At 38.8% G+C, this 26,333-nt stretch overlaps 1 protein-coding gene and 1 long non-coding RNA gene across 37 annotated transcripts in view; one reads left to right on the top strand and one right to left on the bottom strand.

The window, feature by feature from the left end:
- The window catches only part of sox6 (SRY-box transcription factor 6), a 676,057-nt gene that overhangs the window by 554,916 nt on the left and 94,808 nt on the right, over positions 1-26,333 (bottom strand). For 23 of the 33 annotated variants that reach the window (XM_069897852.1, XM_069897860.1, XM_069897848.1 and 20 more), the window contains one exon: positions 10,733-10,837. The exons of the other annotated variants lie outside the window; for them this stretch is intronic. In XM_069897852.1, coding sequence (XP_069753953.1) covers positions 10,733-10,755 — 23 coding nt within the window. In that variant the 5' untranslated portion in view covers positions 10,756-10,837. The remainder of the gene's footprint in view (positions 1-10,732; positions 10,838-26,333) is intronic. 33 annotated transcript variants of the gene reach the window in all.
- LOC138743181 (uncharacterized) overlaps positions 1-26,333 on the top strand; it is a 90,304-nt gene that overhangs the window by 53,264 nt on the left and 10,707 nt on the right. For 3 of the 4 annotated variants that reach the window (XR_011344697.1, XR_011344692.1, XR_011344703.1), the window contains one exon: positions 16,473-16,992. The exons of the other annotated variant lie outside the window; for it this stretch is intronic. This is a non-coding gene — a long non-coding RNA (uncharacterized lncRNA). Of the gene's footprint in view, positions 1-16,472; positions 16,993-26,333 lie in introns of those variants that run through there. 4 annotated transcript variants of the gene reach the window in all.

Consider the following 26,333-nt stretch of genomic DNA (forward strand, 5'->3'; position numbering starts at 1 on the left):
TTTGTACTTATAATTTTAAATTTTGTAGTTGACTGCATGAATGGTCAAACATTTTAAATAAACTATTTTTAAAAAAGTGTGAAGATGCATCCAAATGCAAATTTCACAAGGTTCAAAACCCATTTATTTGTTCCACATGATTATTAATTTTCACACTGGACAATGGTGGCAAAGTTGGGGCTCACTGACCATTTCTAATTTCTCGATATTTTTACACACCTCTCTGGTTATCTAGGCCAGAGGGCATTTGCTATGTTGAAGTGAGGCGAGCATCATAAACAGACCAGGCAGATCAACCTTCCCGAAGAACTGCAGGGAAGCAGTTTGGTTGAGCTAGTGGAGTTGTTCTAGTGAACCAGTGCGGACTCGAAAGGTCGACATGGCCTGTTTCCACTCCATAAATGGTTATATGGTCTTTAGAAACAAATGTTCTATGATTCAAAAAAAAACATGCATGCATTTAGTTTGTCCTGCATAAACAAGTTGGTTGATGTACTTAAACATGTGTACAAATATATATTTTCCACACTATCCTATTTTAATAATTAACTAAAAATGAGTTAATCTAAAGCTGAATCAGGCATGGAGAATTACTGGATTATTCTTTAGACTATTTAAAAAATTTCTTTACAATCTCTCACAGTAATGATTGTTTCGGTAAGAACAGATAAAGGGTTTCAACAATTCTGTGGACAAATGAAAGACCACAAGGGGCAATAATAGCTGATTGATAGAATGAAGGGGAAAATTATTAAACAGGGAATAATATTAAGTTTTTATTATCAATAACAGTAACATGACTTCCATGTGTTTCATATGAAATAATATTACAAAAATAAAATGCATTAGTTGTAGAACACAGCCACCATACAACATAAATCAGTGGTCCACACAATAACACTACACCATTCTACATGGGAAGAAGGTGGCCATTCTCATTTTCAAATCAAATAATACAGGCTCTTTGTGTTCATAAATATTATAGTGCACCTACACAGTATTTTTGGTTTAGTGACTATTCTGTACAGGTTCATTGGAAGACAAAAGTAATGTCAATTCAAAGATACTGATGATATTTATCATCTTTCCATCTCTTGAATCCCCAATGTTCTCAGCTAGCATTGAGAGCTTATACCTAATAACAGTCAAACTTGCAAGTGGTTTTTGAAGGTCAGATCCTAAATAGATTATGAATGGTATTCAAACCAGTAAGATCCAGTTATTGGAATTACTTTGGTTTATTTTTACCCATATTATTATTACATTTTCGTCCAGTGTTCACATACTTAAAATTGTTTGAATCAAAGCCTGACTGAAAAAGTGTGTTCCAAAAGGTTTCTACATGTATATTAAGATTAAAAGGAAAGTAAGGGACAAAATTAGTCCACTAGAGGATCAGTGTGTGGAGCCTCACGTAATGGGGGAGATCTTAAATAGTTTTATTTTTGCATCAGTATTTACTCAGGAAACTGACATAGTGCATAAGGAAGGAAGGGAAACAAACAGAAGTGTCATGGAACCTAAGGAGGTTAAGGAGGAGGAGGTGCTTGCTGCCTTACAACAAATAAAGGTAGATAAATCCCCCAGGCTGGATATGATATTCCCTCAGACCTTAAGGGAGACAAGTGTGGAAATTACAGAGGCCCTGGCAGATATATTCAAAATGTCCTTAGCCATGGGTAAGGTGCCAGAGAATTGGAGGGCAGCTCATGTGATCCTCTTGTTTAAAAAAGGCTCCAAAAATAAACCAGATAATTATAGTCCTGTGAGCTGATGTCAGTAGTAGATAAATTATTGGAATGAGTTCTGAGAGGTAGGGTATATAGGTATTTAGATAGCCATGGGTTGATTAAGGACAGTCAACATGGCTTTGTGCATGGTAGGTGGTGTTTAACAAATCTTGTTACTCTTTAAAAAAAAAGGTACCAAGAAGGTAGATGAAGGAAAGGCTGTGGATGTTATCTACGTGGACTTTAGTAAAGCCTATGACAAGGTCCAACTTGGGAGGTTAGTTCAGGAGGTTCAGACACTAGGTATCCATGGAGAGGTTGTAAATTGGATTTGAAATTGGTTGAGTGGGAGAAAACAGAGAGTGGTAGTGGATGATTGCTTCTCAGATTTGAGGCCTGTGACTAGTGGTGTGCCTCAGGGATCTGTGCTGGGACCATTGTTGTTTGTTGTCTATATCAATGATCTGGAGAAGATTTTCAAAGTTTGCAGAGGGATTGAGACCAACTGGGAGAATGGGCCAAAGAATGGCAGGTAGAGTTTAATGCAGAAAAGTATGAGGTGTTGGATTTTGGAAAAGTAAACCAAGATATGACATATACAATAAATGGTAGGGCACTGAGGAGTGTGAGGGGTAAAGAGATCTGGGAATACAGATACACTGTTCCCTGAAGGTGGCATCGCAGGTAGGTAGACTTGTAAAGAAAGTTTTTGATTTATAAAGGCTAAAATGCCAAAGTATTGAGTATAGGAGTTGGGATGTCATCCTGGTTGTTTAAGTGATTGGCAAGGTCAAATTTGGAATATTGTGTGCAATTCTGGTCACCGAACTACAGGAAGGATATCAGTAAGTTTGAAAGAGTGCAGAGAAGATTTACTAGGATGTTGCCAGGTCTTCAGTAGTTGAGCTACAGGGAAAGATTAAACAGTATTCCTTGGAGCATAGAAGAATGAAGGGAGATTTGATAGAGGTTGACAAGATTATGAGAGGTATAGACAGGGTGGATGCGAGTAGGCTTTTTCCACTTAGATTGGCAGAGATAAATATGAGAGGTCATCGTTTTCAGGTGAAAATGGAAAGGGGAAACTTTAGGGGAAATTTCTTCACTCAGAGAGTGGTGGGAGCATGGAATGAGCTGCCATTTGATGAGGTGACTGCAGGTTCTATTTTATGTTTTTAGAATAAATTGGACAGATACGTGGATGGGAAAGGTCTGGAGGGTTATGGAAAGGGAGCAGGTCAATAAGACATGCGGAATAATGGTCAGCACAGACTTGAAGGGCCAAATGGCCTGTTTCTGTGCTGTTGCATTCTATTTGATTTGAATGTCTAATGGATACTGCACCCAAGGTTTCTGTCATATACAAACCATGGCTAACCCAAATTTCAATCTGAAGAGGAAACAAATGTCATGTTATCTTACATGTCCTATCTTGGCTTTGATGTATAGCAACTGAAGATTTTTTTAAAGTGACTTATGTTTCCATACAATTACAGAAACAATACAAATGCTATTTAATTCGAAAATAGCTTCATAGTTTTACTGGGTTCAACTATCCAAAGTTTATCATATCCTTGTTTTTGATTACATTAAGAATAAGAAAGAATTTGCTCTGAAAAGGGTTAAGCGTAGTGACCCATGCCGCCTGTTAATTTATGTCTTAGAGACCTTAAAACTAAAAGTCATCTCAGGTTTCAGAGAATCACTTGCTAGCTGAGAGATACAGTCTTGATTTACCATATAGAGCAAAGTTGATACAGCAGCTTAGTAGTTTAATAAGCATTTAAATGTCATATTAGGTCATTGCACCTCTACCATGGACCAACATCACTGGCATTTTCCTTGATCCACATTGAGAATTTGAAAATTCAATTCTCACACGTAGCAAGTATGTTTCTGCTGCTTTTGCTGCTTTGCTGAGGCAGAAAACCATCAGGTAGAATGTCACTGAACAGAGTTCACAAAAACTCTCCAAACAAGCCTATGTTTGTACCAGAGACAGACTACCCATTGTCTTTCAGAAATGCAGTTTGGAATTCAAACCATATCAGCTAGAATTTTGGTATTTGTTCAGGATTAGTGCACACAATGAATATTTTGAGTGATTGCTTTATCTGTTTCCTCCCAGTTCCTTTTCCTTCCCTGAATCTGCTGGTTCATTCAAACAGGCAGTCCCACAGGTGATAACTTTAATATCTCACCCAAAGGAGCATTCACCAGTCTGATAACAAGCGCCACTGGCAAATTCAACTAAGATTATCACCACTGATTAGTTTGCCCTCACCTAATGCCCAAATATTTTCATTCCCATCCAAAAGGAAGATGTAATGAAGAGTCGAGAGGTGATGATGGGGAAATGAAAAGTATATGGTTGGAAATTGGAAGCTAAGAGGAAGAGCCATAGACTTGATTTGAGTACATTTCCAAACCCTCCAGCAGGAAAAGAAGATGCTTGAAATATTACTGAGTGTTCATCTCTATTTGAAGCTATCAGTATTTGTCCTACTTGGGGTGAATTCCAGCAGCACCCCCTCCCATTCCGACCCCCCCCCACCCCCCCCACCAGCCTCTCTCTCTCTCTCTCTCTCCCTCTCTCTTTCGTAAAGCAGAAATTTATATAGACAGGAAATAAGGAGAAAATTCTATTGCTTTCCTTCCCAATCTTGGACTGGATATCAGGACCAGCCAGTGTGCAAATAAAGACTTGATCACATCAAGAAATCACTTCTATTAAATTTACAACAAAGTCAATATGATTCTATTTGTCACTATAGAAGACTTTCACTTCCTGGTAGGAACTGCAAAAAAAGAGAATGAATAAAAAGGGAAGCTACTGCTTCCAGGGATGTTTTGAAACTGGCAATCAATGGCTCTTCCTCTCTCCTCCCCCTCTTCACCCCATGAGGGGCAGATGCTGCTGCATTCATTCTCTCATGTAGACTGAAAAAAAGGCCTCATTAGCATTAGTGTGCATGCCTGGAATCTGAAAGAACAAACTTCTGTCCCGCTACTTATTTGCTAAAATTATTTTGTGGGTGTATACGCACCGAGCCTTCAGTTCCTTAGTGATTCAGTCTCAGCTAACTGACTCCTTATTCTACCCACTCTGCCATGGAGTCCAGCATTTTTCACATTTTTTATCAATTCTCTAAAGGTAACTAAAGGAAGGACAGCAACTTGACAATGTCTGACTTCCCTACTGAGACGCCCCTTGTGAAGCTGGAAGTTGGTGACTGCAGCTCACTGCTAACCAAAGCAAACTACTTTTCCAGTCAACTTTTACCATGACTTTAATGCACAAGTCCACATTTGTAAAATAGCTTTGCAGGAAAGCTGACAGTTGTGAAAGAGTTAATTCTGTTTAATTTCATTCTCTTTAAAGTCTCGATGTATTTCAAAAAAGCTCTGTTATATCTGCAGACATTATCGCAACACCTCTCATGCTACTTTATGGGTACGACATAAAATACTTAATATTCCTCATATTTTTCATTCTCTTGTTCTAACTTTCAGTTTATCCTGCAATGAAAACTCTTCTTTGCCATTCTCCCTTACAAATCTTTCTCAGGTAGCTGATACTCTAAAGCAATTAGAGTCTAAGCTTCACTTCTTCCTAAAATTTATTCTCACTATCTTCATCCTTCAGCCAACTTCCACTTTCTTTAGATCAAAAGTAGAGCAGTGGGTACTCATGTGGGCCACAGCTATGCCTGTCTTTGTGTTGGCTGCATGGACCAATCCAGGTAATGGGAGAGGTCTGGAGGGTAATGCTCCCCAACTCTTTCTCCGTGACATTGACAACTAGATTGGTGCTGCGTCCTTCATCCAGGATAAGCTTATCAATTTTAATGACTTCGCCAACTTCCACTCTGCCCTCAAATTCATTTGGTCAATCTGGTACCTCTCTCTCCACCTTGGTCTCTCTGACTCCATTTCAGGTGACAAACTATTAATCAACATCTTTTACAAACCCTCTGACCCCACAGTTACCTGGACTACATGTCTTCCAACCCAGACTCCTGCAAGGATGCTATTTCCTTCTGTCACTTCGTCCATCTCCACTGCATCTGTTCCCATGACATGTCTTTCCATTCCAGAACTTCAGAGATGTGCTCCTTCTTGAGTAAACATGGTTTTCTCTCCACTACTGTCAATGCAGCCTTCAATGGCATGTCCTCCATTTCCTGCATACCTATCCTTGCTGCATTGCCAGCCCTAACAGGGATAGGGTTCCCCTTGCCCTCAATGCCCCACCACCTCACTAACTTCCACACCCAACATAGTAATCTCTACAATTTCCATCACCTCCAACGGGATCTCACCATAAGTCACATCTTCCCCTTCCCTCACCACTCAGTTTTCCTGCAGGGATCACTCTTTCTCCGCAACTCCCTTGCCACTAATCATTCCCCGACACTCATCTCTGTGACAGCACCAAATGCTACACCACCTACCCCTCTTCCATCACCACCATTCAGGGCACCAAACATTCCTTCCAAGTGAGGCAATACTTCATCTGTGAATCTGTAGGATATATTTATTATTCTCAGTGTGGTCCTATCTACATCAAGGAGACCAGATGCAGTTGGTGGTGATTTTAATTGTGTTTTGGAACCTTTATTAGATAAATTTCCAAAGAAAGTTAAGAAATCTAAAATGGCAGTTCAGGTTCAGGCGTTGATGAAAGATCTTAATTTAGTGGATATTTGGAGACGTCTTAATCCAACAAAGAGGGATTTCTCTTTTTATTCAACTAGACATGAATCGTTTTCAAGGATTGACTTTTCTTTAGTATCGGCACATACAACAAGCGGAATACAAAAGTAGGGTGATCTCAGATCATTCTTTGTTATACTTTACATATGCAACTTCTGAGAAAATTCAAGTGGCCGATCATTGGAGGTTTAATACAATGTTATAAAAAAATACGGAATTTATTGATTTTTTTGAAAAAACTAATTAATTTTTTTTAAAGAAAATTCTAATTCTGTTCAAAGTAAGTTTATATTATGGGACACTATGAAAGCTAATTTGAGAGGACAAATAATTAGTTATACCTCTAAAATAAAAAAGAATCGATTAAATCAGAGTCTTGAATTATAGAAACGGATTAGTGAGTTAGAAAAGGAATTTCAGAAAGATGCTACAGAAGATCAGAAAATAGAATTGTCTAGGTTGAAACTGGAATATAACACTCTACAATCTTATCAATTTGAATGTATTATTAATAGGACTAAACAACGATATTATGAATGGGGAGAAAAAGCACTTAAGGTATTGCCATGGCAATTAAAGAAAGAACAGGTTTCAAGGACTATTAATGCTGTCAGACGGAATTTGTTTATCACGTATAAACCTCGTGAGATTAATGATGAATTTTGTTCATTTTATAAAAAGTTATATACATCTGATGGAAAACAAGAAAATGGATCGATTGATCTTTTTTTAATCACAGTTGAATTTACCAACATTAGAGGATGTAGATATACAGGAGCTGGAAGAACCATTTACTGACTCGGAAATTAAAATGGCTATGATGGAAATGATGAATGGTAAATCGCCTGGTGATGATGGATTTTTGGTCAAATTTTATAAAATTCTTTATGATGACTTTTCCAGAGTGTTTAGAGATGTGCTCCGCCAGGTTGGAGAACGTTATGAATTGCCTGAGTCTTATTCTAGTGCTTTAATGACAGTAATTCCAAAGAAAGATAGAGATCCTTTGAACGTATCCTCATATAGACCGATTTCATTGTTAAATGTAGATTATAAAATTATAGCTAAAATTTTAGCGAATAGATTGGCTAAATTTTTACCCAAGCTGATTCATAGGGATCAGACAGGTTTTATAAAGAATAGATATGCCTCAGATAATATTTTACGTGTGATTAATTTGATTAATAGATTTCGACAATCTTCAGACCATCCGATGGTGATATCTTTAGATGCCGAAAAAGCATTTGATAGAGTTGAGTGGAATTTTCTGTTCAAAGTTTTTGAGAAATTCAAGTTTGGTCCTCTTTTTATTGGTTGGATTAAGGCTTTATATAGTAAACCAGTAGCTAGGGTACTGACCAATGGTTTGATTTTGGAACCGTTTAAATTGTTTGGTAAAGGTTGTCACCAGCTTTGTTTGTGTTAGTGATCGAACCTTTGGCACAGTTGATAAGGCAAAATACACAGATACAAGGTATGAAAGTTATTTGCCGATGATGTATTGGTGTATCTCACAAATCCAGCTCAATTACTTTTACACTTGAAGGAGTGTTTGATGCAATATGGATGTCTTTCTGGATATAAAGTTAATTGGGAAAAAAGTGAAATCTTACCGGTGAGTGAAGGAGATTATTCCTCTTATAAGAATATTCTTAATTTAAAATGGATGGATCGAATTAGGTATTTGGGTATAATTCTGGATGTTAATTATCAATCTTTATATAAATTAAATTATGTTCCATTAATTAAAAAATGAAAACTGATTTGATTAAATGGAAAGATTTGCCTATTAATTTATTGGGTAGAATAAATACAATTAAGATGAATATTTTTCCACATATGCAATATTTATTTCAATCTATTCCGTATTTACTTGATAATATTTTTTTTCGAGATTTGAATAAAATGGTTAGGGAGTTTTTATGGAGAGGTAAATTTTCAAGAGTAGCCTTGAATAAATTAACTTGGAAATATGAATTAGGGGGACTACGTTTACCACATTTTCAAAATTATTATGAAGCAGCCCAATTTAAATTTATTAGTTCATTGATGGATTTGGAACAGCTCCCTATTTGGTCTAAAATTGAGATGGCAAATATCTCTGAATTTGAAATACATCAATTTTTGTTTAGATGGAATGTAAATTTGTTACAGCAACATAATGTGCCTATATTAAAACATTTAATGATGTTATGGACAAAGAAAAAGAAATTGATAGGTTCTAGAGGTGAATTATCGGCATTGACACAATTGTATAATAATCAACTTATTTCTTTCTCAATACATAATCGAAGTTTATTGCATTGGAGATTTAAAGGTGTGGAAAATTTGGGAGATTGTTTTAAAGAAGGTAAATTTTTATCTTTTGACCAGATGAGAGATAGTTATGATATTGATAAGAACTCTTTGTTTCTTTATTATCAAATTCGATCTTTGGTGAAACATGTGTTTGGTAGAGATATGATTTTACCTGAAATGACTAAATTTGAGACTTTTCTTACGAAGGTACCAGAGAAGGGTTATATTTCATTTATGTATCAAATATTACAGGATGGTATGGATAAAAAGGTTTGGATAAATCCAAAGGTCAATGGGAAGTGGATATCGGTTTTATTTTTCTGAGGATGATTGGTTAGATATTTGTTATGATAGTGTAACTAGATTGATAAATGCACATTATGCAATGATTAATCATAATATTTTACATCAATTATATTTAACACCTGAAAAATTTAAAAAGTATGGTTTTCATGAATCAGATTTGTGTTTTAGATGTGGTAACTTTGTTGGAACTTTTTTTCATTCGGTTTGGTCATGTACAATCTTTTTGGAAGAAAGTTCAGCTGTTTCTGGAATACCTGTATAGATTAAAATACCTTTAAATCCGACAGTATTTTTATTGGGTAGTTTGCAACCTCTGAAAGGTTTGGGATTAGATAAGTTTCAACTTGCTTTTGTATATTTAGCTTTACCTGTAGCGAAAAAAATGTATTGCTAGTATGTGAAAAGATACGAATATGATTGATATTAATAGATGGCATAATGAGATGAAATATTGTTTAAGAATGGAAAAAATTACATATGTTTCGCGTGATAACTATAATTTTTCATTAACAAGTGGTTGTTATATTCAGAATATTTACATTTCGACTTACATTGATTAGATCTTCATATGTATGCTTAATTTTTTTTCTTAATTTTTTTTTCTTCTTTTTATGGCTCTCCTTAGGAGAGTTGGCTGAAGGGGGGGGGGTTCTTTTTTTTTCTTCTTTCTTTTTTTTCTTTTTTATATATATATAAAATATAACATTCATGTTTATGGTTTATTGTTAGATATGTTACTTATCATCTGTATTTTGAACTAATAAATAAAGTTTAAAAAAAAAAGAGACCAGATGCAGGTGAGGGGGGGGGGGGGGAGAGGAGGAAAAATAGATAAATAAATACCACTTCATGAGCACCTTAACTCCATTTGACACAATGTCTAAAATTTCCCAGTGACCAGCCACTTTAATTCCACTTCCCATTCCCATATTGTCATGTCTTGTCCATGGCCTACTTTACTGCCAAGACTAGACTCAAATTAGAAGAACACCACCTTGAATTCTATCTTGGCTTTCTCCAACCAAATGGCATCAACATCAGCCTCCAATTTACAGCACCCTCCCCTCTCTCCTTGTTTTCCAGCCCCTTTTTGTTTTCCCTGATCCCCCATCCCAGTCATCCTCTTTTCCTTCCTTTCCCCCGTCACCTTCTCCATTTGTTCATCACTCATACCTTCCTCCGTCAAGCATCCCATCATCTTCTCTTCTTTCCATTATCCACTATCTCCCATCAGATTCCTTCTTCCTGAGCCCTTTTGCCTCTTCCTATTATCATCTCTGAGCTTCTTACATTATTCCCATTTCTCTTCCCACCTTCCCACTTCCCCCTCTCACCCATCCCCTGCCAGCTCATGACCTTCTCCTCCTTCAAACATTTTAGTCAGGCTTCTGCCCCATTTCTTGCCAGGACTGATGAAAGATTTTCTTCCCAAGCCATCAATTGCCTATTGCCTCCAAATGATGCTGCCTGACCTGCTAATAAGTTCCTCCAACAAACACCTTCTGTGTTGCTCCTGTTTTCCACCATCTGCAGTCTCTTGTTTCCCTAATTCAATTAATTACTTGTTATGACTGTAGAGCTATGAAACTCTTTATATTGATACATCTCCCTATCTTTTAACCAGCTCGATGTTTTCAAAAACCCAAGGCAGACTTTGATCAATTGCCTCTTTTGGTTCTTACTTTATCCTTCTAAGGATCTGCATATTCTTTCTTCCCCATGTTACAGAGAAACTTGTTTTCTTTCAGACTTGCCTAATATCTTCCTTGCTGGGCCAAGTCTCCATCCTAGATTACAAAGAAAAGAACTTACATTGATGCAGCTTTCAATGAGCAATCACAATATCCCACAATAGTTCCTTTTGAAATACAATCACTCCTACATTGTTTTGAAATGTAGCAATCGTGTGAAACACCACAAAGCCCACAATCAATATTAAAATAAGCAATTAGCTTAGGGTGAGTTCCACTGTCAAAAGTATATTGCCTGTATCCTTTTCTGAATTAATCTGCATTGCTCTGTCATTTAATCATCAATGGGTTGTTGCAAGTGATTTCAAAGATTTAAAGGTCATCCTAAGCGAGACAAAGTGGGGAAGGCTTTGGAGGGGCAGGTTTACATTAGGGACTTTGAGAATGAAATGTTCATTTTTGTTCTCCAAATCTTATATAACCTCCCTTTTGCTACCTTCAGTCTCCTTGCCTACCATGATAAACCCTTGCCCACACCAAATCCTGAATTTGTCATTTGACTGGTTTTTGCTTACATTGTCCTTTGGTTCAATTATTGGCTCATAGTATTCTCTTAGCCAGGTCTTACCACCTTAAATCCCTCCACTTCTGGGCTCCTCTTCTGGAAAAAAAAACTGTTCATCTTAGGAACTAGCTGTCAGCTAACAATAAGCACAGCCCAATGGCTCACCACTTCAATTTGACATTGCACTACCACACTGACATGTCTGTCATGGAGTCATGTACTGCCAAGTTGAGGCCACCTGCAAATTGGAGGAACAACACCTTATATCTCAGCAGTCTCCAACTAGATAGCATCAATATTGACCTCAAATTTCCATTAAACCCTCTCTTCTGGTCTCTCCCTTATCTCTCTTACTTCCACTAGCTTTGCATTTTCTTCCTTCTCCTATCAGAGAGCTATCTTTCTTAACCCTTTGGCCTCTCCCCCTTACTTCTTAGCGTCTTTCTCTTCCAGCCTCCCACCTGTATCCACCTATTATCTCTTCTCTGTTAACCTGTGTTCTTCGCCTTCCTCCTCCCTCAACTCCCCTCGGCCCACACCTTTCTATTCAGGTGTCTGTTTTTATTCAGCAATCCTGAAGGACACAGCCCAGACATATTTACTATCTATGGATGCTGCATGCACGACCTGTTGAGTTTCTGCAGTACTTTTGTGTAGAGCATGAGACCCAAAAATCTGCAGAATTTCTAACTTACCTTCAGTTATCTTTGATATTTCCTGACTCTTGATTCATTATCCTTCACATTATCAGTTAATTTATCACCCGCAACAAGGGGTAATTTCTATACCAGAGTTGTCCTCTATAAAGTAATCATGAAAATCTGAAAACACCTTGATTGAAGTAAAAAACACTAAATGCTGGAGTAGCTCAGCAGGTCAAAGAGAGTCCTCCTTTATGTAGCCAAGGTAGAAATACATAACCAACATTTCGGGCTTGAGCCCTTCATCAAGGGATGAAAGAATGCTGGCAGGAGTCTGAACAAAAGGATGAGGGGGGGTGGCAAAGGTAGATGAGGGGAGGGAGGGGACAGCAGCAATGAAGGGGAGGAGGGATGGTTGGATGGGTAAGGGGGAAGAGAGGGGAGAACTGGAAAGACAGGGGGAGGGGAAAGAAAAGGCAAGCAAATTTAGCAGAAAGCAGAGAAGTCGACGTTAATGCCATCTGGCTAGAGAGTGCCCAGACGGAAGAGAAGGTGTTGACCCTCCAATCTGCGGGTGGTCAGGGTTGGATAGTTCAAAGGGCCATGGACAGATGTGCGAGTCTGCGAGTGTAACTCAGAATTGAAAGGGTTGACAACTGGGAGGTTGCTGCGGTTGCAGAGGTGCTCAGCAAAGCAATCTCCCAATCTGGAATTGGTCTCTCCAATGTACAGAATGCACTATTCACATTTTTGCTATCTGCTCTATCTTGTTAGAATGATGTGACACCAAGGATTATGACAATACATTTGGACTCAGGATATTTGCTTTAGCATCCATATTCCTTCCATTTTTGACAATTCCCTCCATTTACTCCTGCCCTTTCTAAAAACACAGAATCTCGGAGAGACATAGTCTGACCTTTTTGGAGTGAGACTTCACAATTAAGTCAGCAAGCTATTCAACTGTGGAAGGAAATGTAGGCAAATCTTGTACAGTCTCCAGCAGAAAACTGGAGGAGCAGCATGGTTAGCACAGCACTGTTGCTATGCCAGTAACCAGGGTTCGAATCCAGCGCTGTCTGTAAGGAGTTTATACATTCTCCTCGTGTCTGTGTGGGTTTCCTCCAGGTTTTCTGGTTTCATACCACCCTTCAAAATGTACCAGGATTTTGGGGTGTAATTGGGCAGCACCGACTGGCTTGTGGGCTGAAAGGGCCTGTAACCATGCTGCTGGTCTTAAAAGAAACATGGAATAGAAAGTAAGCAATATGGAGGAAACTCAGAAGATTGTTTCTCCAAGATGCTAACATAAAATCAGCCTCAAAAGGGAACACACAACTCAGCATCGACTAATTGCTCACAATCCCTGAGAATAAAATTTGCATTTGCCCATTGCATATTTCTTTCTTTGGCTTGGCTTCGCGGACGAAGATTTATGGAGGGGGTAAATGTCCATGTCAGCTGCAGGCTCATTTGTGGCTGACAAGTCCGATGCGGGACAGGCAGACACGGTTGCAGCGGTTGCAGGGGAAAATTGGTTGGTTGCGGTTGGGTGTTGGGTATTTCCTCCTTCGTCTTTTGTCAGTGAGGTGGGCTCTGCGGTCTTCTTCAAAGGAGGTTGCTGCCCGCCGAACTATGAGGCGCCAAGATGCACGGTTTGAGGCAAGATCAGCCCACTGGCGATGGTCAATGTGGCAGGCACCAAGAGATTTCTTTAGGCAGTCCTTGTACCTCTTTTTTGGTGCACCTCTGTCACAGTGGCCAGTGGAGAGCTCGCCATATAACACGATCTTGGGAAGGCGATGGTCCTCCATTCTGGAGACGTGACCCACCCAGCGCAGCTGGATCTTCAGCAGCGTGGACTCGATGCTGTCGACCTCTGCCATCTCGAGTACTTCGACATTAGGGATGAAGGCGCTCCAATGAATGTTGAGGATGGAGTGGAGACAACGCTGGTGGAAGCGTTCTAGGAGCCGTAGGTGATGCCGGTAGAGGACCCATGATTCGGAGCCGAACAGGAGTGTGGGTATGACAACGGCTCTGTATACGCTTATCTTTGTGAGGTTTTTCAGTTGGTTGTTTTTCCAGACTCTTTTGTGTAGTCTTCCAAAGGCGCTATTTGCCTTGGCGAGTCTGTTGTCTATCTCGTTGTCGATCCTTGCATCAGATGAAATGGTGCATCCGAGATAGGTAAACTGGTTGACCGTTTTGAGTTTTGTGTGCCCGATGGAGATGTGGGGGGGCTGGTAGTCATGGTGGGGAGCTGGCTGATGGAGGACTTCAGTTTTCTTCAGGCTGACTTCCAGGCCAAACATTTTGGCAGTTTCCGCAAAACAGGACGTCAAGCGCTGAAGAGCTGGCTCTGAATGGGCAACTAAAGCGGCATCGTCTGCAAAGAGTAGTTCGCGGACAAGTTTCTCGTGTCTTGGTGTGAGCTTGCAGGCGCCTCAGATTGAAGAGTCTGCCATCCGTGTGGTACCAGATGTAAACAGCGTCTTCATTGTTGAGGTCTTTCATGGCTTGGTTCAGCATCATGCTGAAGAAGTTTGAAAAGAGGGTTGGTGCGAGAACATAACCTTGCTTCACGCCATTGCATATAGGATAGCAGAAATTAGCAATTATTCTGTGCGTGAGCATACCTGTGTGTTGTGTGTTTGCACTTTTAAGCTCATTTGCATGTACATATTTGCAAACTTGTGTGGATGCACGTAAATACATGCATTTCTTCATATATATAGGTACAATAGTAGGTGGGGTCGGGGGGGGGGGGGGCAAGGAAGTATTATCCTCAGTTTTGTTAAAGAGTCAGACATAGAACAGTACCTGTACAGCACGGTACAGGGCTTTTGACCTACAATATTGTGCTGACACGTAAACCTACTCCACGATCAATCTAACCCTTGCTTTCTTCACAGTTCATAACCTCCAATTTTTCTTACATCCATGTCTTTTAAATATCCCTGTTGCAATCAGTCTCAACCACTATCACCAGCAATGCATTCCAGGTACCCATCACTCTGCGTGAAAAACGTACCTCTGTCATCTCCCCTAAACTTTCCCCCACTCGCCTTAAACAGATGTCCTCTGGAAATGGCCACTGCCACACTGAGAATAAGGTGCTGAATGAAAAATTAGTTGATCGAACCCGCAGATGCTAACCTGCTCCTTTACGTAACAACCCATATTGGTGAGGAAGCCTTTGAACTTCTTTGCCGGTCTTCTCAGCCTGGCCACTGATGTGTTTGCCACTCATGGGTCTGTTAATTTCAGGCATCAAAACTGGGGATGTGTCATATAAAACAAGAAATATAAATACTGTGGGATTCCAGCAGTGAAGATGTCTTGCAAACAATTCCAAAGGGTTTTTGGGTTGGACAGAGTGATGGAAAATTATTTGATAAATATGGTCTTTTGAGCTGAATGTCAGTAAGGTTAATAGACATATTAAAATGATGAAAACTAAAACTAGTTGCTTAAGTGTATATTATAGTAACTGCCTCCATATGACATGTGACATTAATATGTAGCTCTTTCATGTCTTTTAAACAAACAATAAAAGGTCTGATTTTAATGAAAAACTGAACCAGTGCCAATGTCCTGGAAAAAAAGTATTTAACATTGACTATAGAATAAATAATACATTGAAATTATTATAGACACACAGAAATTCAAAGCCACTTTTCATCACATTTCCCATTGATTGCACACACTGTAATACAATTTTTATGGTATATTAAAAAAAAATGTCCCTTTTTTTGATGAAGGGATGTCTAGGTGACATTTTCCAATAAAGATAAATTGAACTGAAGTTTGTCAACTCTATTTACTTGTCTTTACCTGAGATATATAGTAGCCAACTCTGGAGATAATGTTTTTCTTATGAAGAAAATTCTAGAAAATAAAATGCGAGTGGAAAGAACTGTTCTGGTAGAATTCAGTTCACTATTAATCATTGCTCTCCTTAACCATACGATAAAGCCTTTTACTTCTGCAAAGGTCCAATTTAAAAATCAAAATGTCATGATGGCTGTCTAAATTGGCAACATTTCCAACAACATCTAAAAATACTTATTCTGAGCATCTTTGATGGGAAGCCACATTTGAAAATTAACCTTTTTCTCCCCCCTTTCATTTAATAATTACACAGGTAACGTGGAGCAGAGAACTGCACAAACACTCTTTATGTGTTGAACTTATCAATCTCGGCTGGGTAGAAATAAGGGAGACTAAAGTTGAGTTCAAAAAGTAGAGGGGAAAAAAACTAATTCTTAATCAGTATCAGTGAATCCCAGCTGGAAAATTAAGTATAATTAATTTTTGCTAAGTATTTGATCAGGCTTGTCTGTGATTTCCAAATTGTCCATCCAGGCTCAGTCCTAAGGAAACAGAGAGCTATATTGAAGGAAATCAAAAGTAATCACGATATTTGTGACTGTATAACAATATGAGTCAGTCTATTGAAGGGAGCGGAGAGGAGAATGCATTTTTAAAAAAAGTCAATATCTTTATGTTCTCTATTAATTAGTAAAGCAGTGCTGATGAACTATTGGCTAACATCCCTGGAGTTGTTCATCGCTATGACTGACTGTATATTCTGCATCAAGAGGAACAATTTCAGATGTGTTCATGAGGAACAATGAGGTCAATGGATTCTGCATCATGAGGAACAATTTCAGATGTGTACAGTACAAGTTCAAATCTTGTCATTGAATTAATGGCGAAATAATATGTTTGTTGGCATTTGTTTAATTTCAGTGAATGTGCAGTTGAACACAAAAGTCTCAAAGTTACTGTCTGTGATTCACCCCTGCAGGAATCTACAATGATCTGCAGTGCATTTCCCTGTAATGAATTGAAAAAGAACACATTTATACTCTGAAAACATTAAATATTTAAATAGTGGAGTAAGTCATAGGTACTATTTCAAAAATTGTAGCCTCAAAAACTAATTTAAAGTATGGGAATTACAATGGACATTAATAGCAAAAAAACATTCAGATGATTGCGTTATTTTGTTTGCCTAATGTGAATGCTTCCAATTTTATGTCTGATAATAAACTATGTATTTGCTTTGATGATTTGTATTCATTACTAATGATACAACCTACAAATCCCAAATAAAGGCAGACCATTCCACCTACCCAGAGAGTTCTCATCAGCGATTCTCTCCAGAGTTTGGATCCCTCCCGATGACTATGACAAACAGCCACTTGTAGACATGAGACAGTCCACCCCAATACATTACAAATCATAGCCAGCGACTTTAACCAGACCTGTCTCCAAAAAAAAAGTGCTATACCAAAGGTTCCAGCACACTTAAATCACTGTTACACCAAGATAAGAAAGGCCTACTATTCTTTTCTGATACCACATTTTGGCAAGTCTGATCACTTGCCTGCGCTCCTTCTGCCTTCATACAAACAGGCCCTAAAAAAAGAGAGGCTCCAGACATGAGGACAGCCAGAAGGTAGTCACAAGAGGCTGAAGAAAGGTTACAGGACTGCTTCAAGTCAATGGATTGGGCAGTCTTTAAGAACTCAGCTGAGAATCTGAATGATTACACCAGGGTCTTCACAGACTTAATCAAAACAGCTGCAGATGAGTTAGTCCCCACCAAATCATTCAGGGTTTTCTTCATCCAGAAGTCCTCAATGAACAATGAAATCCGGAATCTACTGTAAGCCGGATCACAGGCATTTAAGTCTGGAGATCCAGATCACTACAGAAGGACAGGTATCTCCAAGCGAAGTGGAGATTCCAGATGAGAATGGAAACAACGAAGGATACCCTGTGGCAAGGCCTAAATGACATAACCTGCTACAAAACCAAATCCTGTGCAGCAGGAGACAGCAAAACTCCACTCCCAAATGAACTCAATGTCTTCGATGCCCGATTTGACCAAATGACAAGGAAGAACCACTGTGCACCCTTATGTTCCCAGATAAGCCTTGACTGTCAGTAAGCATCCAAGGATTATGTGCAGGCTGTATTCAGGAGAGTGATTCCAAGGAAAGCTTTGGGTTTGGTTGAAGAACCCGGCTGAGTTCTGAAAACCTGTGCTGATCAATTTGCCAGGGATATCTTTAACATCTCAATCTGACAGGGTGTGGTACCAATCTCTTTCAAGCAGGCGTTAATTGTACCAGCCAGCACCCAAGAAGAGTGGAGTAACCTGTCTAAATAACTACTAACTAGTGGCACTCACATCCAGAGTAATAAAGTATTTTGAGAGGCTGGTGTTGAAGCATATCAGCTCCTGACTGAGTGGGTCCATTCCTATTTGCCTATCACCTCAATGGCTCTACAAAAAGCCCTGGAACACAGCAAGGACATATGCATCAATATGCTCTTTATTGACTACAGTTCAGAATTCGCCACCATCATCCCTTCAAAACTGATTAGCAAACTCCAAAACTTGGGCCTCAATACCCACCCCCTCCACCCCTGTACAATTGAATCCTGGATTTCTTCACCTCCAAACCATAGTCAATGAGGATTGAAAAAAAATAAATCTACATCAGTACCGGAACTCTGCAGGGCTGCATTCTTAGCCCTCATGTACTGTTCATTTTACTCCTCTAATTGTATGGTACAGTACAACAACAACACCATCTATAAATTCACTGATAATTCCACAGTAGTGGGTTGTAATAAAAAGGGGCAAGAAAAGGAATTTCAGGGTTGTATGTGATATCATGTATCTACTCTGACAATAAATTTGTACTTTGAACTTTGATTTGTTGTCCGTGAGAGTACTTCATAATGATTAACTGTTCATTTGACATGATGAGAACTCTGATACCAGAGTTCTCCAAAATCTGATATCCACTGCTACTTCTACCAGTATGAGAGAAGCCCAAGCCACTGAGACTACTTCATCAATGTGACCATCTATCTTCAATTCAAAAGCAGGAACTCTTCCTTCACAATGGACTTCGAAACTTAGACCAAGTTGTTGTATTTGCATTTTGAAAAATGCAAATAAAAGTACTTCAACATGTGAAGGGAGGAACAGCTTAAGGCAAAGGGGTAGTAATTGATGTAAACAGTGGCCAAAGAAGCAATTAAACAGGAGGGTTGCAATGTATGAATGAAGAGAAGCAAAGTCAAAGGATCTAGGTAGGAACTTCCCAAAAAAATCTAGAGCAGAGCAACTTAGTTATTTACAGACCCAAGCATGACAAAGGGAAATCAGAAATGAAGAATGAACACCTTGCTCAGTAAAATCATGGGAACAAGGTCAAGGAGGAATTTGAATGGATTACAATTTAAGTTGACCCACTGAAGAAAGGAGGAGTTGGTTCAATTTAAAAAAAAAGGTTAAAGTTGAGGTATTGCTTGGATTGGTCAGGATTCGGACTATCTGTGAATGCCAAACTCTAAGGAGCTCAGGGCTAAAGAAATACCGTAGATGTCAGATTTTGCAGCAGGCACAAAAGATCAGAGGATAAAAAGTAAATGTTGAAGAAATAGAACAATGTTAGCAACAAGGCCAAATGGAGGCAATGGAACTCAAACACTTTACCTATTGAATGAAGAATCAAACATCTCCCAGATAGAATAAATTTGAGGACTATGAGATAGATTTATTTTGTCTTCCTTAGTGCCACATTGTGAGGGGAAAACCCTTGGTAATACACAACAGTTAAACCCAACACCCAACCCCAACCAACAAATTTTCCCCTGCAGCCGCTGCAACCGTGTCTGCCTGTCCCGCATCGGACTTGTCAGCCACAAACGAGCCTGCAGCTGACGTGGACTTTTACCCCCTCCATAAATCTTCGTCCGCGAAGCCAAGCCAAAGAAAAGAATACTTCAACTGATGAGATAAGACGTAAAAAAATCAATTCAAAGTTATAAAAACATAGCAAGCTAACATCATCATATTGTGAACCCCACATGGTCTCTTGTAATGCTGCAATAACTAATTTCCCAGCCATGTTGATGCAAAACATGTGCTCTATTGGCATCTATCGATAATCAGCATACATACACTTCTACATTCAATATGGCATAATCCAATGCACTATCTATTGAAGGTTTTGTATGTACATAGCATGGAAGGTTAGAGTTCACCTCCTGCTACTGTCTGTGGCATACTTGATGTTTGAGCTGCATTCATCTCTCCCTGGTAAACTCGAGCAGTGCCATTATTAGCATTGAAAATGTAGTTTGTACTCAATTTTGTTGGTTTTAAAAATGCCAGCAAATTAATGACAATGAATTATTTATCAAGGCCACCAGATATCATACAAGATAAAGAGGGTCAAAACACTTCTGTGTGTGCCTTGCTACTTTAAACAAGATTGTTTCAAGAACAGTACTTTTTGGAACTTTTGCAGGAACTAAACAAAAAATTCAAATATGTCAACTCCAAAAAAATGTAGTCTGTTTGTCACACTCAAGGTTTTGGTACCTTTCTATTAACCAGAAATGACTATGCACAGATTTTGTGTTTACATATCACATATGTTACATATGTTATAATATGCATAATATGTAATGCAGACCTACATAAACCTAATCCACAACAATCTGATCCTTCCCACCCTCACAACAATCTATTTTTCTTTCATCCATGTGCTTATTTAAGAGTCTTTTAAATGCCCTTATGATATCAGCCTCCACCACCAACACATTCCAGGCACCCACCTGACTCTGGGGGGGGGGGGGGGGGGGGACTTACTTCTGACAACTCTTCTAAATGTTTGTCCATTCACCTTAAAAAGTTGTCATCTGGTATTTGTTGTTATTTTTCCAGTGAAACGATATTAATATTTGGGGAGAATTTATAAGATTTAGAGTAGGTCACATACATACACAAATTTTGAAACAGATCTTATTTGAAAGACTGAAGAATTCACATTGCAAGATCTCAGGAGAATGTAAGCACCTTTCACAAGTAGGTGTTAACTGAACCAACAAATGCTTGACTATTGTCTTGGTGGAGTCATGCTCTATCAGTACCCTTTCTGCAAAGTGTTCACAGAAAGGTCAATTCTGGATTGTTTCCCTAAGATAACAACTTGAGGAAAAGAAGAAAGAACTCTTGTTGTTTGCTGGAGAAGGTGGGGATTTTGCAAGACATGAATCACATGCTCTCTTTGGAGTTTCAGTTGGAAAAGAGAGTTGAGTTAATAGCTCAGTCAGTCAGTGTGTGGAACACTGACAAGTAATTGAAAAGTGCAATCCAGGGAAAACTGTTTGAAACTGATGAAAGCAAGTTCCAGAGCAGTAGATGGCTGGAAGTGCTATCTGTCTGATGTTTCTCTTGAAATAGAGGAAGGAATGGAACTCTGTGGTAGCTTGAAGGATAAGGTTACCATCTAGAAGACACTGAAGGGGCAAGTTTCATCAGCGAGACCCTGAGGTGACTAGTGGTGGTACCTCAATTGTGGAAATCCTGGAGCAACAAATACATCTCTCTGCAAACCCTACAAGAACCTTCCTGAGCGGTAAACATTTACATTTCAAGCACCAAGCCTGGTGAACGTTATACATGTTAAATTCTGTGCACAGTATGGTGATTGCCTGCAACCAGAGAACTTGAAAGAAGGAGAAGTGAGATTGAACTGTGAACCAAAGAACTTTTCTTGAATTTACACACACATTACATACACATGCGCTTAGAATTAGAAAGGGGTGATTTGGGTTAGTATGCGGTATAGTATAAGTATAGAGTTAGTTAAAGTTTTATTCTATTTTCATGTTTGAAGTTGATTAAAAATAACTTTTGTTTTGAAAGCCACTTGTCTTGGTGAATGTCTATTGCTGCTGGGTTTTGGGGGTCCTTTGGACTCATGACACCAGGTAAAATGTCCGAGCTGTCCACTTATGCTTCTCAATCTATATACCTCTGTTAAGTCAGCTCTCATGTTTCATTGGTCCAAAGAGAAAGGTCCTAGTTCTGTCAACCTTTCTTCATAAAACATGTTCTCTAATCCAGGCAATATCCTGATAAATCTCCTCTGCAGCCTCTCAAAAGCTTCTACACCTTCCTGTAAAGAGGCGACCAGAACTGAACAATACTCCTAGTGTGATCTCACCAGAGCTTTAGAGAGGTGCAACATTACCTCATCCCTTGGCTAATGAAGGCCAACATGCCATACATCTTCTTAACCACCCTATCAACTTGTTCGGCAACCTTGAGTGATCAAGGTCTAGTGTTTTGTAACAAATTGTAATATAAATGGAAACTTTCTCCTAAATGTGGATATCTGTGGTGGCATGTTACTTCACACCAATTAATTTTTCCAATAATGGTCACCAAAAAACATTAGTTCTGGGGGAATCGTAATGTAACAAAACCTTCATTGAGTTAAAGTCTATCTAAATATTACTGTCTCGGAACATCACTGTTCCGAAATAATTCATGTTAATTGTTTTCAATTTAAGCTGACAGAAACTTGTATCAGAACATTTCACTGTCAAATATATTTTATTACTTGTAAACTCACAACTCACTTCCAGACATTGCTCAAAGACATCATAGGAATCATTGCTTTCAATACAAGGCATTATGTTGCCCAAAAGAGGAAATTATTCTACCAAACAAGTATGTTTAAACTTAATGTATTTTTGGTGGAAAGTTAATGACCACATCACAACAAGCATGTGGAACATAGTGCAAGATGGGTCAATATGTAATTTAGGTTGTAACTGTGTAATCGGAGGAAAGAGTAGTCAATTAGGGTAAAACAACATTCACTTTACAAATTGTGAGTCAAACATGTAGAGTAGTAAACAGCAGGCAAATATCTGTGAGTAAAGAAATTTGTTACCCTGTGATGCATGGATTCAAAGACCTGCGTGCATTTATTTGTGCATCTATGGCTCAACATGAGGTAAAAGCAAACTTTATTTCTCCTTCACTGTTCAAATAAAAAGCAGTTTGAAAAGGTAGCAGACATAATTCAAAGCCATGAAGTCTGCGCAATAAAAAATTCATTTTGACAAATGCAACACAGACTTTTTTTGATTCACAATATCCATGGTTACATCTCTGCAGAACTTCTGAGCACTAACAATGCTGTTTATTTTCATTGTTTGAATCCACAGAGCATCTATTAAGCACACTAAGAGAAGCAGCAAGTACAATGGACAGCCAGGGCTATTTTTTAATACTGTTCAGATTAACATCCTTTTTGGTGCAATCTAAACAGGATAGAACCCTGCAAACAGCCAAATAATCAGGTCTCATTCAAGGAAGATGAAATAATTCACGAATTAGACTTTTCAAACTTCCAGAGCATGGTTCAATTCTTTTAATTCTTCAAAAAGACCACATCATAATTTGGGGATTTTTTTTTTAATTTAAGGCTGATTTTTTTTCTTTCATTCAATACATAAGGTATTTTCTACCTTATGTTCAGGGATAATAATTAGTGTTCCTTCACAATAATACAATTAAAGAGAAATAAAAATACAAGTACATAAGAAAGCGTAGGGAGAGAAAAGCAACAGGTGATATACCTTTGATAGGTCACATACAATTTACTAACACCATGGATGAAATTCCCTGAGGGGAAATATTACATAAAGCATCTTTTGACTGTTAAGGACAATCAGAGAGTACAATAGTATATTTAACCCTTTCTATAGAGCATGTCATTTTCACCTACTTAGGTGCTTTTTTTGTGTTCAAAGATGATCAGACCACTTCTAACCCCTAAATTTTGCCTTGCAAGATTCCCCGTTGCACCTGAAAGCAGCAGTGGGACAATGGCCACAGTCCACAGGAGCCGATATTCACTCAGACGTGGCTCTCCTTCAGCTGGCACATTCGGGTGACAGAAAGGTGTTTTCTCTGTGGCCACTGAACTTCCCAGCTGCTCTCCCCCAGCCGCATCTGCTGGCACATTATCTGTGTCTGAGCACCTGAAAGCGGCTTAATATGTCCACATTTGTGCTGACACCCAGAAAGTTGGTAGAATGTACAAACCACCCACTCCCTCTACCCTGTCAAACACCTCCAGCCCCAAATGTCACCCTGGAAAAAAAATTGGGGATTATGATAGACAACCTCAAGTTGGAGAAACATGCAATTAACTTTCATTGAAATTAGCATGTTCAGTCATATAATGATGCAGACACATTGTGTAAGTTCAAATGACCTAAAAATGTTTTGCTGCTGATTTTCGTTTTGTACTCAGCATCTGATGCCTCTCATTGTCAATGTCCAACAATAGTCAGCCGGCATTGATGGATTCCAGTTGCCCTGATTCCACATTTCCATGGTCACAATATACTGGTGAATCCTTTCACCATGTTCATCACTGACTGCACCCAGATCACCAGGGAAGAAGTGCAAGTGTGAATGCAGAAAATGAATTTTCAATGACATTTTGCACTTCATCGCTTTGTGTCATTGAAGTAAACTTAAAATATGACAGAATGTCACAAAAATAGTTTACATCTAAAATATAGTACAGGATAGGAAAATTTTAAAGTGATTTTCATGATCAGCAGCCCAAAATCCATAAAATATAGCCAAAAGTGTTTAGGAAGAAAAATCTTCATTGTCCAGTGTTATTCTAGGAAAGATTGTGGTTTCATATCTGGATCAAAATGTAGTTTATTTTAAAAAAAAACTTTTATAAACAATTAAGCAGATAATATGCAATATGCAAAAGTGCTGGAGAAACTCAGCAGGTCACTGAACATCTAAAGGTAGCAAAGAGCTGTAACCAACCTTTCAGGCCTGAATCCATCATCAAGATATGAGCAGAATGCAGGCCAGAGCCTGAAATAAAAAGGTTGGGGAAAGAGGAGGGAAGAAGGGGCAGGGGAGGCTCACAGTATTTATTGGGAGTTTATGTGTAAAAAAAAAAATTGCCGTTAGCATAAACTTTTGTAAAGAACTAAACTTTTGTAAAGAGAAAGAAGTGTTAGGGGAAGGTGGGATAGCTCTCTGAATGGAGAGGGAAAAGGGTAGGGAGCAGGAAGAAAGGAGATAGGGGGATATGGAAAAGAGAGACAGAGGTGGGGCTTAATGGAAACTGGAGAAGTCCATGGTTAATGTCATCTGGTTGGAAAGTGCCCAGACAGAATATTAGGGGTTGATCTTTCAACTTACAGGTGGCCTTGGTTTGGTAATGGATAAGGTGATGTGAGGTAAAGCATAAAGTGAACCAATTTTAAAAAAAAATAAATCATTGAGGCATATCCTCATTGAAAAATGCAGCATACTGTTTTTGTTGGTTTAAAATAAACAGAAAGCACTTTGCAGTCTCAATTGTTAAACCCTTGCAGTTTGGCCCAAAATCTTAAATAAAGCTAAAAACATTTTTAAAAAAATGACACAAGTCATCACAAGACATGAACGTCATCATGCAGCTATCTGCAATTATAGTTGTATAAGAATGACTCAGAACTAATTTGGTCGATTTGTTACAAACCCTGCATAAAGCAAGTTATGTCCAAGATTTTTGCATGTATGTCATTAAAGCACCAAGACACATTAATGGACCAATCTCCTCTTCCGAGATCTCGATACCCCATTGCAGTGGCTCTAACACTGCCAGAAATATTCAAAATCTAGATTCTAATTAAATGCACTGGGAAGTAAAAGCCACCTCTATCTGTATGTCAGCAGCCTATTGATGGACATCATTGGCTAGTCTTGTCCAACCATCACTATGAGTGTCATAGAAATCTAATCAGATGCAGGATGGAGGTTTCCAGTCTTCAGATTTTGTTGAAACACAATGGAGCAAAGTTTGAATGATCCTAAGTTCCTAAAATGAATTCTCAGGTCTTCCTCACTTTCTATGGGCTGTTAAGGGCCCAACAAGAGTTCCTTTTCTTCAGATGCAAGTCAACAATAACTGGATACAATTATACTCAGAAAGGCCTGCTAGAGTGGGCTGGAGACTAGTTGTGCTGGTATAATGGGTTGGTTAGATACAAACTCAAATTATTGATTGAAGCACAAAGCAGTAGGGTTTTCCAGCACAAAAGTCCATCATCAATCTTATACGAGTTTAAAAAGCAAAGAGATACCACCTCATATCAATAATCACTACCCACCGGTTTCTTGCAAATTAATGTCTCTAAGATTCCATGGTAGGAATTTCATTGATTCTGCTGATGGTCTACAAGTTGGAAAGCATTTAAGTGCAATGTCTCTCTGCAATAACTGGGATCTCACAGTGGCCAACCATTTGAATTTCACACCACATTCTCACACTGACCATAGTCTCATGCAATGCCAAACCAAGTCTACCTACAAATTGGAGGAACAACACCTAATATTCCGTCTGGACACTCTCCAACCAGAAAGCATCAACATTGACCTCCAGTTTCCATTAGGTCCCTCCCCCATCTCCCTTCCTTCCCCTATTCCTTGTCTCCTTTCCTCCAGCTCCCTCATCCCCTTCCCTCCCCA

This window comes from Narcine bancroftii, chromosome 1 (genome assembly GCF_036971445.1).
Source record: "Narcine bancroftii isolate sNarBan1 chromosome 1, sNarBan1.hap1, whole genome shotgun sequence".
Classification (NCBI taxonomy): Eukaryota; Metazoa; Chordata; class Chondrichthyes; order Torpediniformes; family Narcinidae; genus Narcine; species Narcine bancroftii.